The sequence below is a fragment of the Aphis gossypii genome, chromosome 2 (assembly GCF_020184175.1).
Source record: "Aphis gossypii isolate Hap1 chromosome 2, ASM2018417v2, whole genome shotgun sequence".
Taxonomy (NCBI): Eukaryota; Metazoa; Arthropoda; class Insecta; order Hemiptera; family Aphididae; genus Aphis; species Aphis gossypii.
This window is the reverse complement of record NC_065531.1, coordinates 22,347,961-22,361,080: the sequence shown is the minus strand read 5'-3', so window position 1 is coordinate 22,361,080 and position 13,120 is coordinate 22,347,961. Positions and strand designations below refer to the sequence as shown.

At 27.0% G+C, this 13,120-nt stretch overlaps 1 protein-coding gene across 4 annotated transcripts in view; it reads left to right on the top strand.

Moving 5' to 3' along the window:
- Window positions 1-13,120, top strand: part of LOC114124307 (CAP-Gly domain-containing linker protein 1) — a 28,845-nt gene that overhangs the window by 1,423 nt on the left and 14,302 nt on the right. Inside the window, exons 2-5 of one of the 4 annotated variants that reach the window (XM_027987515.2) lie at window positions 9,187-9,484; window positions 11,295-11,354; window positions 12,823-12,888; window positions 12,956-13,021. In XM_027987515.2, coding sequence (XP_027843316.2) covers window positions 9,373-9,484; window positions 11,295-11,354; window positions 12,823-12,888; window positions 12,956-13,021 — 304 coding nt within the window. In that variant the 5' untranslated portion in view covers window positions 9,187-9,372. Of the gene's footprint in view, window positions 1-9,186; window positions 9,485-9,919; window positions 10,128-11,294; window positions 11,355-12,822; window positions 12,889-12,955; window positions 13,022-13,120 lie in introns of those variants that run through there. The other 3 variants (XM_027987516.2, XM_027987518.2, XM_027987519.2) reach the window with 3 other exon arrangements.

Here is a 13,120-nt window from a genome sequence, read left to right as displayed (position 1 = left end):
AAGTAAAAAATTAGTTCACTATTTAACATTTTAAAGCTCTTTTTTATCTACTATTACCTTGGTCTGACATATTTATAGAAAAAAATAGCACAAATTTAAATACTATATTTTAATTTATGGCATATTATATTAAATTTTAATGTACTTACAATATTATATTTTTTTAATGCTGATTTTAATATCTCTTGATTTATTTTATAATATTACTAAACAATCTTTTTTCATTCCCTCAAACTTCATAGGTACAATTAAAAATTATTCGGTATTTTGTTTACAAATTATCTAACCATGAGAGGGAAAATGAATTAATAAAATATTGCCTAGAGTCTAAACGCATTACAATATATTTCAAAAAAGGGACCTTTTCCGTTTATTCACTACCAATGACTACACATGCGTGTTTCGGCACTCGTCGCTACGCTCCGCACAAATCGAAAATATCCCTCGACTTGCTATGCAACGCCACCTCAAGTAAGTCACAGGATAATCACTGCCCATATACTACGACATAACTTACCCTGTGACCTACTTGAGGTGGCGTTGCATAGCAAGTCGAAGGATATTTTCGATTTGTGCGGAGCGTAGCGACGAGTGCCGAAACACGCATATAGTTATTGGTAGTAACTATATACACATAAAGCACACTTCATACCCCCAGAATCTAAATAATATGTTTATGGATTAATGTTAGTGAATGAACAGAAAAATCAAAAAAAGTAGTGGTAGTGAACTAACGGAAAAGGCCCAAAAAAAGTTGCTCAAACTCAAACCGCCCTAAGTAATCTAAATTCAAGTTTTTTTTATAAAATTCATTATAATATAACAGTATGTTTATAACAATGTAATAATGTGTAGTGTATATTTCTACATTGTCTTTTTATACTTGCGATTATACCTACACATATTATGGTAATATAATATATTTTGATGCATGCATTATAATACGCTGCTAGTACATTACTGTTACTATATATATATAATATATATATACGTTTTTAATTGTTAGAGTGTTAATAAAATTTCCACCCAATCATCAATTTTTTATTCCATAAATTTATTACGGATTAATGTCAGATGTCATATGGATAAATAAAAAGATTAAAATTATATATTATTTTGTACATCATCGTAAATCTTACACTGCTCGATAATATTATGTATTTATTCATGCCAAGTTCCAAACTACAAGCAAATAATAGATAGATTTCATATTATTATTTTATTTTAAAATTGTTATCGATGATTTAATATGTATTGTATTTATGCATTATGTTAGTATAATATATTATTTACGCGTATTTTACATTTTTGCATATTAAGTTTTCATGTTAAATTTAAATTTACTTGATGTGGGTACGTGTGTATATGAGTAGGATTATTTTGTAATATGATTGGCAACCATGAGTCATAAACAGAAATATAATTTTTTTTTTTAATATTCAATAAAATAAGGCATCTACGTATAATGGTATTTACTGGAACATATTAACATATTAATGATTATATAATTAATGAATTAAGTTGATCTGATAATAGTTACTACTAAATGTTTAAGAGATTGTCAGTGCACTGTTTATTTTCTCTTTCTGACCCATATACGCAGCATAGATAAAACGAATTTATGCAGAATCATTTATTTTTTTAATGTGAGTAATCTTAAAGTAAAATGACCCATTACAAAAACGATAGCGATTAATATTTTTGAGAGTATGAAATATTGATTTGTCCAAGTATTGTCTCAAGATCAACATCATTTAAATTTGTAACATTTTTATTTTGAAAATCGAATATTAAATCAAATAGCAAAATACAAAGCCGACGTGTCATACCCTCAAAAATATTGTACTTTATAATTTTTGTAATAGGTGATTTTACTCGACGATTACTTAAAAATCATAAAAAACGATTTTAGGTGAAAGCGTTTATCTATGCTGCGTGTGGGTCTGAGAGAGAAAACAAAAATTGCGCTGACATCTTCTTAATACTAAATGTTGAAAGATTTTATAAAAATTAACTCTTGAGGCCATTGAAAAATCAAATTAAAATTATACTTATTTGTGTTAAATATTATATTTTATAAATCAAATTAAATAAATATTTGTTTAAACTGTATGTATTCATTTAATATATTGGGAAATTAAAAACCGGGTAAGTCGCTCTACTGCGTATAGTAGGTTTCAAGTGTATCTGGTTGTTTGAGTAAGTCATTATAATGGATGTATTATTGAAATTCAATGGTTAATTATTACCTACATACAAACAACGATTCTAACGAAAGAGTATGGTAGACTTTATTTTTCTAAATATTTCATAATTTATTTAAATTTTTATTAGAAGGTAATACAATAGGTTGGACATTGGACAAAAAAATATTAACTAATAAGATTCATGTTGTATGAAATATACTACCTACAATGATTAGCGTAATTTGTTATAATCGATATTTACACAAATTGATAAAATAAAATATTTTATTAATTATTATATTATGTTGTTCATGTGCATACTAGGTATAAAGTAGGTATCTCATTAATCATTATAAATAGAATAAAAACTTTAAAAATTCACAAGTTATATTGCAGTTAAAAATTCATAAAATTTTTTGTATTTATATCTAAGGTTAAAAATTCAATACTCAGTTTTCCTTAAAATAACTTTAATGAAAACTGGAAGTATCATTATAGGAAAAGTGTAATGAGTGTTTGAGTTTTAAATTTTTACGAAATTGCGTAATGATAACGATTTATACTCAATCGATTTTCAATATTTTTTTTTATTCAAAAAGTATAATTTGAAGATTCAATATACTTGAAAATTTCACCAGTTATTTAGATTTTAGATTAGAATTTTCTTTACATGATTTAATTTTAAAAATATTTCGATTTTTAAGGCTATTTATAGGCATTTGGAATATTCGTTATTATTTAATTTTTTTTCTATAAAACTCGGTAAAATTGTTTTGGCTGATTCAAAATACTTGAAAATTTAGTACAAAGTTCTTCTTAAGTTAGTCTTAAAGTGATTTAAAAATTTAAAGAATACATAGGCACATTTTTTTTTTTTATTAATGTTTGAAGTTCAAATATTGACAAAAATTTTCCAATGAATCGGTTCCTCAGAAGAATTTTCACAAATAGCCAATATTCACTAAGATAACTAGTAAACTGCAGAATTCAAGATCTATCATTACAAATCTTAAAATCCTGATGCTTCCGCAGATTCGTCTCCGTGACATCTCGGCCGCGTTGCTCATTCGGTGGCTGCCTGCAGCGGAGTCGAACTCTGAAACGTCGAGTTTCTTAGAGCCCACGGCTGGCGCTGACGTCCGTATCCAATATATAGCTCCATACCATATTATATATTATAAAAATTCGTCCCGTTAACCGAGTGTCCACACCGCCGTCATCGTTATTAATCGCGGTCAATTTACACTGCTGTCATCGTCGAGAGGCGGAATTGTTATTGCCCTGCAAAGTCAGTATATATTTTACGATCTAGCTGCCGTGTCGAAGTTGTCCGTCGTTCTGCCCGAAGGCTTCGGCCAAAGGGGGGGGGGTGAGTTGTCAAAGACTCGGCAGTCCTAATCTTCTCGGGCGCAACATCCGTATACTAAAGAAGCACTTGCGGTAAGACGTCTTCGTCGTTGGTGGAGGGCACGTTCTTACGGGGCCGGTGTCAAGTCCGGATCCAGCCATCCGACCAGCTCGCCAAAAGTATTTCTCACTTCAGCACCCTTGGCCAGTGGTGAGACGTTTTTTACAGATTTTACTCCGTCGCCTTGCGGCCCGTCCTCGTCGACAGCTGCAGCAGACGTCGTTATATTGTCGGTATCGGTATCGATGACGACGGTCTGTGGCCCGGTCTTTTGTGGCGAGCTTTTGGATAGCTGGATCTGAGTGTGACACCGGCCCCGTAAGAACGCACCCTCCGCCAACGAGGAAGACGTCTTACCGCGATGTGACGGGGCGTGAAGCGCTTTTCTCCGGTGTTGAGGAAAAGACAGCAGCAAACCTTCCATTACTTGAATATATTAAAAGGGTTTACGACATCTCGGCGTTACTATATAAATTTTTGTTTGATATTGATAATAATATGATGGTTGATACCAAACTAAATGGTTAAAAATAAAAATATTTTTTAAATATTTATATTATATTATATTATATAGGTATTTATATAAACAACTACAATTTTCGATTTTTCTAAGAATTTTTTTGAAGTGTCGATAAAAAAATTTTGGAAGCTCAAAAAAACTTGAAAATTTAATACAAGGTTCCTTATAATTTGTTCTTATTGTAGTTAAAAAAAATTAAAAATCGTTAGTCACAATTTTTTTTTTTTAAGCGTTCATGGTAGTTAAAATGTTTACGAAATATGTCAAAATCCCGAAAATTTGTAAGTAACTTTGTAGTTGAAATATATTAAAAATTTTTGTGTTTATTTCTATGATTAAAAATTCAACACCAAGTTTTCCGTAAGGTTTCCTTCAAATATAGCTATAGAGAAAACTGGAAACATCATTATAGGAAAAATTTTATGTGCGTTTGAATTTTAAATTTTTACAAAATTGCGTAGCGATTTATCCTTTTATCCTCAAACGATTTTAAATATTTTTTATTATTCAAAAAATATAAGTCGTAGATACTTGAAAATTTCATCAGTTATTTAGATTAACATTTTTTTTTACATGATTAAGTTTTCAAAATATTTCATTTATTTTAATGCTATTTATAGGCATTTTAAATATTAATTTTTGTTTAGTTTTTTTTCATAAATATCGATAAAAAATGTTTGGCCGAGTCAAAATACTTGAAAATTTAGTACAAAGTTCCTCATAAGTTAATCTTGTAGTGATTCAAAAATTTAAAGAACACATAAGCATATATATTTTTTTTATTAACGTTTAAGTTCAAATATTAACAAAAATTCGTCAAAATCATGAATATTTGCCAATTATTTTTTCAAATAAAATTCAAATTTAATACATTCATTATAGTGACCTATTATAGATCAGAGCGTTACTCACTTGACCATTTTTATTTTTATCCATTAAATTTGTTTCACATTATTTTATTCCAAATTAATTAATTTATTTATTTTTTCTTTCAGAGGCGCAAACTAATTTAAATTATAGGGGGAGAGGGTTAAATAAAAGTATTCAATACCCACCTATTAAAAAAAAAATTTCGCTGTGCTCACTTATGTATAAATAATAATAAAATGTATCAAATAAAAATATAAAATTATTAAATAATTATAATTTAAATTGTGAGATAACAGTAAGACGGCTGCCCCCCTGCTCCCCTAGATTTGTGCCTCTGTTTGCTTTTTTATCGTTTTTTTTCAGTTATTCCAGCTGTGGATTTTTTATATGGTTTTTACTTATTATGCTATTGTAATAAAAAAAAAAATAAATAATAAGAAACGTAAAAACCCTGAATGCGGACTAAATGTTTATATTAGATTGTTATTGTTTTCGTTATCGGCTTGATTATTAAATGTCTAGATTATCGATCTACCTAATATGACCGCAGTACCTATACGGCCAGTATGCTTGTAAGTTGTAACATCGATATCGACCACTTCAAAATTTAAAATTTAATGTTGTAATTTGAAACCTCTTGTATGAAGTACTTATGCTCCGATCAGAATTCAATGGATGTTGAAAGTTCGTTATCTATGGATAAAAATATTTTATCGAACAATAGTCAGTTTCACTACTACAAACTTACATGATATACACGGTAGTTAATTCTTTTGTTAATTTTAATTAATTTAAAAAAAATCTAATTCATTTTTATAACTAGTTCATGTTAATTTTTGGTCATGCCTTTTAAAAAAAATTCTTCTTTTTTTAAATTATCGTGTGCTTTTTTTGTTAGGTATTTATTACGCTTTAAAATCTAAGCCCTACTTATTAGTTATTAGTTATTACCAAGGCACAACCCTGTAAACTAGACGTTTAGGAAAATATAAACTATTTCAAAAATGGTCTAAACTCTAAAGTTATAATAGTCTATAATTTATATCAAGTATCTACAGCTTTTTTATGGTGGACTTGATCTGAAACACGTTTTAGCATTACAGGTATACATTTTTAAAAGTAATAAAATACAAAAATCATAAGAATACATAGGTACAATTTTTTTTTATTTGCGTTTGAAGTTCAAATATTGACAAAAATTCGTTAAAAACTTGAATATTTGTTAATTATTTTGAAGTTAAAAATATATAAAAAAATTTATTTACAATAATTATAAAAGAACTTAAATGTTGGCGTATTCAGTCCATTAAAACATAAATCACTTTTTTCATCATCCATTCTAAATTAGGTATATCCTACTATCCTAGGCTGATAAATCATCTCCGTTCAAAATCATTTTTCGTGTATAATGATACCTATCATTGGATTTAATTTTTTTTTTATCTTTAATATTTTTAAACAGCTATAATAATTACATACGAGGAACCTTGTATTACATTTTTTTGAAGTTCAATATAGTTCAATCAGTGTCAATATATTTTGAATATTATATCATGTATAGAAAATGTTAATATAAATATTTAGTGAAAATGTCATGCATCTCCTGCAATTTGCACTTCAAACGTTCAGAATATTTTATTAATTAAATCATTTTTTTGTTAACAATAAATTAAATAAAACTAAAAAAAGAAGGTATAGTTAAACGGGTACTGTTCTACTGTATATTAGGTGACGAGTTGATGTCTGTAATGGGTGTTTTAAACTTGAATTCAACGATAAATTATTGTGTAGAAAAAACGATTCTGTGCAAAGGTTTTTTAGTCTATATGTTGTATGCATATTAAAATACCGTAAAATACCAACGAGAGAACACAGCTAATGTTCTTATACTTAAAAGTATGATAATTGGTCAATTCACTCTTATATCTAAACTAAAAGCATGTTATTAAAACTGGTCAACGAAATTTTACTATGTCGTATTGTGTGTGTGTAAGACGTAAACAACACATGCGCGCTAGTGTGATATTCCCAAATACATGTTTTGACGGTTGATTATTTTATTTTTATTATAATCTGTTGACATATTATAGTACTTTTTGATATTTTGATTTTCTTTATTCTAACCTATCAATACTTCATACATTTCGATATTTTGATTGTCGACATTTTAGGTGGAGACCACACCCGCATGTGTTGTCTCCGTCTTATATAATATGCATACGACGTAACAAATTTTCGTTCAGCGGAATCAATTTTATGCTGTTAGCTTTATATAATATAATATAGTATTATAGTATATTTACCTATTATCACATTTAAAGGTAAGCATATTATTTAGGGCATCTCATAGGCTTTTATTGATATTTTAATGCTTATGTGAGTTATAGTTATGTAAAATATTTAAACTGTCTTTAAACTCTAAAATGCTCGTAACTCACTTCAAAATTAAAATATCAATAAATGCCTTTATATGAGATGACCTAAATAATATTCATACCTTCAACTTTTAAGTTTGATAATTGGTAAACTTACTCTATTATTAAAACAAACAGTATAAAATTAATTCCGCTGAATGAAAATTTGATATTTTGTATTTGTATGTATGTAAGACGGAGATAACACATGGGGGTTGTGGCATCCTCTTAATTGTCGGCGTTTCATATACCATACTTCCATTATGAGTACTTATAAATTTCAAATTTGTATAGTTTATTTTTCTTAATATTAAGGCTTGAAAATGTGGTATTGAGTGTTCCTCCTCAGTTGGGAGTTTTTTTTTTGTTAGGAAGATGCTATTCTAACAAAGTGTATTGAGATTAAACCTTTTGCATCCCCGCTAGTTATACCAAATGCTCAAACCCTCCCATTATGATCCAATAATGATGAAAATAATTAAAAATTGTATCGATAAATATTATAATACAATAAAGTTATTAAGATATTTTTTAGGAAACCCGTCCATTATTTATCCGAATCCATTTTATTTATATTATGATTTATCACTCTTATTATAAAATGTAATTTAATGAATTTACTATTTAGGACCATTTATTCGGGCGCATGCAGCGTGCATGCAAATATGGCGTTGCTTGTTTTTTATCGATATAAATTTATTTATTACCATGTCTAATGTCTATAGATAAATCAAGTACAATTATTAATGTTATTTTCTATCGATTTCATAGCTTCGATCGTCATTGTCTATTTGTCTCCGTCTCATTAACTATTTTTTTATTCGTTTACATCTTGCGATGTGTTGTAAACAGACGGCTGGGGAATATATTTCAATGCTGAATTTTGTCTTTTTTGTCGTGTTTTGTCGAATTACTAAATTATATGTAAAGTAATAATAGGATTTAGGAAAAAAATCATAGACACGAAGGATTTAATTGCATATGTATGGTTTTAAAGTTCCTCCGGTAGAAAATTTACTTGCAAACAAGTAAAAATTATTTAAATGAGCTAAAATCTACCGTCTTAAACTGTGCGTAGGGTTTACTCTGGGTGGACGGGTGGTTAAAGTCTTAATTTAGTTACTATATTAATAGTTTATCTTATTGGTGTTGAATTATATAGGTATCTAAAAGCATAAACAATAATAAAAGGTTCTTTTCCTGATATTTATATTAATTTGTAATATAAAATATATTATAATGCTTTATTTATTTGTAATTTTTTTTTTTTGAATTTACAAGCAACTAATTTATGTATGCAAATAACTAATTGGTAATGGTTTTTATTTTTTTATAATTATAATGTATCGATAAGATGTGTAGGTATACCTACCGACAAAGATAGAGTGTTAAAATTTGACGTCCTCAATTTTACAACTTATAATTGCTATTGTTTTGGTAATATATATAATAAGTGGGCGTTTGTGTTTAAAAACTATCATATAGATATAAACAATTTTGGCACTTTATCTAGTGCGTTTTGCCAAGTATTTTTATTTTAATAACTTAAAGATAAAATTGTTTATTAGAAAACCACGATGTATATACGCTTTTTGTTTTAGGATGAGAATACGATAATGAGTATCTTATCTGTACTAATCTATCTTAAATTCTTAAATAATAGTGACAATAGTGTGTCGTATGTATTTTGTCGTTTTTTATGTAGATATTTACACCTACGTGGCTTCGTGTTTAAGTTTATTTGTTATTTAAAAATTTAATAATAAATTAATATATTTATTGTTTTAGGTGTGCTGGTGCGTTATTCAAATTTTACATCAATATACCCATGCTTTTGTTTTTACTTTGATTTTTACTATGTTTGGTTCATTTAGTTCTGTTTACATTAGTGTTTTAATTCATTCAATCTATAGTTTTGAAAGTTCATAGTTTTTCGTAATTTATTTTCAATAAGTTTGTAACAGTTTGTTAAAAATGAGCGAAAACTCCGAAAATAAGGAAATGAAGACGTCTGGTTTACGACCACCAACCAAAATTCCCACAATGGGAGTGTCGAGGTTACCCAGTTCATCTTCCATCAAACTTGGTGAGTCAGTTTTTATCTTAAATAATATTAACATAAAAATGTTATTACATTTATGGTTGAAAAAAGTAAAAAAAAACATTAGGAACTTTAAAAGGAAAGAATGAAAAGTAATTATAGGTATTTATTTAAATTAAGAATTATAGTTAGTACCTACTATGATAAGTTACATTACCTTTACACATTCAAAGTAAAATTAGTATATTATCGAAATTTTAGTTATTGCGCTACTGTGTTTACTATACGGTAAGACTATAGACTATAAACTATGTATATAAGTAGGCTTTATAATTATTACAGGATATGTTGAAATACATAGTGTAATGATATATTGAGTTCGGATGTACTAGGACATGTAAACACATACCAATATATTGGAAGGGGGGCCACTCCTGCAACACCTCCTTCATAGAGGAAAAGTTCGTAGGCGACCTACTGTGCACCTGTGCTTACAAGGTTATGGTCATCATTAGTTGTTGTTCTTTAGTCAGGTGTTGTTTTGTAAATATTCGGACAGTTCAGTTTGGTTTACAGTATCAGTATTTTAAGTACATACCTGTCTATATATGACTACATGAGATGCCGAATCCTGTATTCGAAGAGACAATTGTACCAAGACATTTGGATTTATTCTGCAGAGAAGATGGTAGAATAATTATAATACATTTTAATATAAATAGATGACTTTAAAATACAATACTCAATGAAATAAATATAGGTACATGTTTAAGAGATATTAAATTTCAAAAGTGACGATATTGTTATTTTCCGAAATTAATACGTCTACTATATTTGTTCTTATTTTATATTTTTAATATTTTTAATTAACTCGTATGTAGTAATAACTAAATAACAACCTAACTCATAATATAACTAAAATAGACAAAAATTGATCATAATTTTATTACGGATGTCCTAAAAAAACATTAAAACAACAATAATATTCTAATAAAAAAAATCATTATTGTTAATTTATTATACCTTATGTATAATTAAATACCTATATAATATTGATTTGTTTCTAAATATAAAAAAGTTCTAAAATTTTTAATACAATAACAACATTCCTAAAACTTGTAGAAATATGAATAATATTTGATAAATTGGATATAAATAAATCGTAAAGTCGTAAAAACACTACATTATTATTTCACAATTTTATTAAAATGTTAACATACTAGAAAATATTTTAACATAGTGAATATTTTTTTTGAAATTCGCATAGGTAACAATGATAACCAATTTTGTCTATTTTAAGCATAGCCCGCACTTATAAAAATGATAGTTGTTAAATAAATGAAAATATATTTTATTAAATATAATTTAAATTATATTAATATGATACCTTAAATTAGAATAGAAATATAAACTATCACATCCCTTGTAGAATACAAATATGCATATAAAGTAGTACTGTAATTTTTATGTTTATATCCTGTTATTTGAATAAATACACGGAGAACATAGAATATCGTCCCACACTATAGGCTACAGGCGTGCATATACTAGTATAAGTACGCCTACATTTGTTTCATTTGGTGGGTGATTTTAAACTTATGACCTACTTGTATTAATTTTAATTTAAAACACTGTAATCAGCGAGAAAATATTGTTGAAAATTTTTATACTTTATTCATAAATATTTCAAACAATGGTAAGTTATAATAAGGATTATTTAGTTTATTTTAGATCATTTAATTTTCACTGACGTACCCACATTCATGGATATTTAATTATAATCCCACCATCCTATTGTCATTATTGATTATGATCAATCTATTAATAATTATTATTTAATGTAATGTCATTCCAGATGGAGTAAGCTCTAATGCTACCAGATTAGACGGAGGTTCAAGCGTTAAAAAAACTGCTGGTAATAATAACTTCTGGAAGTATAAACCATGAAATAAATAACAATTTATATTCATATAATATAAATCGTGTGTGCAATTTCTTAAGCTAATAATTACATTTTTTTTCAAGTATTTTAACCGTAAAATAATTTAAATATTAAAGTAGACATTACCTAGATTATTATTAGACATTAGTAGGTATTGTATAAATAATTTGGATCATTCATTAATCATTATGCCATTATTTATTATTTATTTATTTGTTATTAATACGGTTTATTACAAATAACTTGGTATCGGCAGTGTTTTATTATCTTATAACTTTTACTATTTTTAGTATTTAATTTATTTAGAGTTAAGTTTTCTTTCCTTAACCAAATATTAACTCTTTCTATGTTTAAAATGTAGTTATGTAATTTATTAGCTTTTATAAATTTGTTTATATAATTTTTACGATCGAGTATGATCAATACATACTACATATAGACATACAGCCATACAGGTGTCCGCCAACTTCAATGGAAAAATTAAAAAATGACCCATTTCCTCTAAAAATAAAAAAGGATAGTAATAAATTAATAAATAGGGCTCGGAAGTTGATGACCTTAAAAACATGCAAATATAACGCATAAAATGACAAAAACATGTCCTTAAAAAATGACAAAAAAAAAAAAATACAAATATTTGTTTTAAATTAATAAAAAAAAAATATTTTTTTAAATATTTTACACTATTTTACTATAAAATTCTATATAAATTTATTAAAGCTTATCAATTATTCAAAATATGAAAAACGACAAAAAATGTCCTTAAAAAATGAAATAAATAATTACAAATATTTTTTTTATGAATTTTTAAGCCTTAAGTTGTCGGCTTAATGGTCGACAAGAAACGATAAGAAGAAGTTAATTAGTGTAAAATCAACTAAAAATATGGGAAAATTACCAAAAAATGACTTAAAAGTAATAAACACCAAAAAAATTCAAAATAAAAATTACTTATTCAGATTCCCATGCTAATGAAACACATTTGTGGCCAGGAGAGCATCGTCTAAAAAGTATTTAAAAAAATACAAAATGTTGATAAAAAAGTATCAACTTCCGAGCCCTAGACTAATAAAATTGTAAAATCGCATAGCTTAAGTTGCCTTTTAACTGTAGCATAAGCATTTTAAGCATGTCTATAATATCTTTTTCAATTTTTTTTTTAAAAAATTATATTTTAAATAATTCATTAATATTGAGCTCCTTAAGAACAAAAAAAACTTCAAAGAGATATACATGATCCTTTTTAGAGGTTGAAAAGTATGTTTAGCTCACCCTGTTGGCTATTAGCTCGCCTACGATGAATGATAAATTATTAGATGCACTAAGGATTTTTAGAATCTTGGATTTTTGCGTAAAATCAGTATTATAACTAACAATTATTTATTATTGCTTAAAATATTATCTGCATGTTGCATTTTGTTTTATGTTTGTAATTTATTAGATATGGCGTATGTTAGCAAAAACAATGGTTTTAATAAAAAGCCGACAGATGAGCGCAAATCATCAAGTAAGTTGCAGCTTTTCATATATTTTTTGTGTAAGTAGTTTAGTTTTTCATGTTGCTTTTACATTAGGCGGTTCAGATTCTTTCATAGGAGATGCACGTAGACTAAGTGAAGCTGGTGTAAGACGTAGTTCAGGTTTGTTTTCCTATCTTTATTTTAAACACATTATCATGTATGCGTTCATTTAAATAATCATCATTATTCGCTGTAATATACAATATATTAATATACATC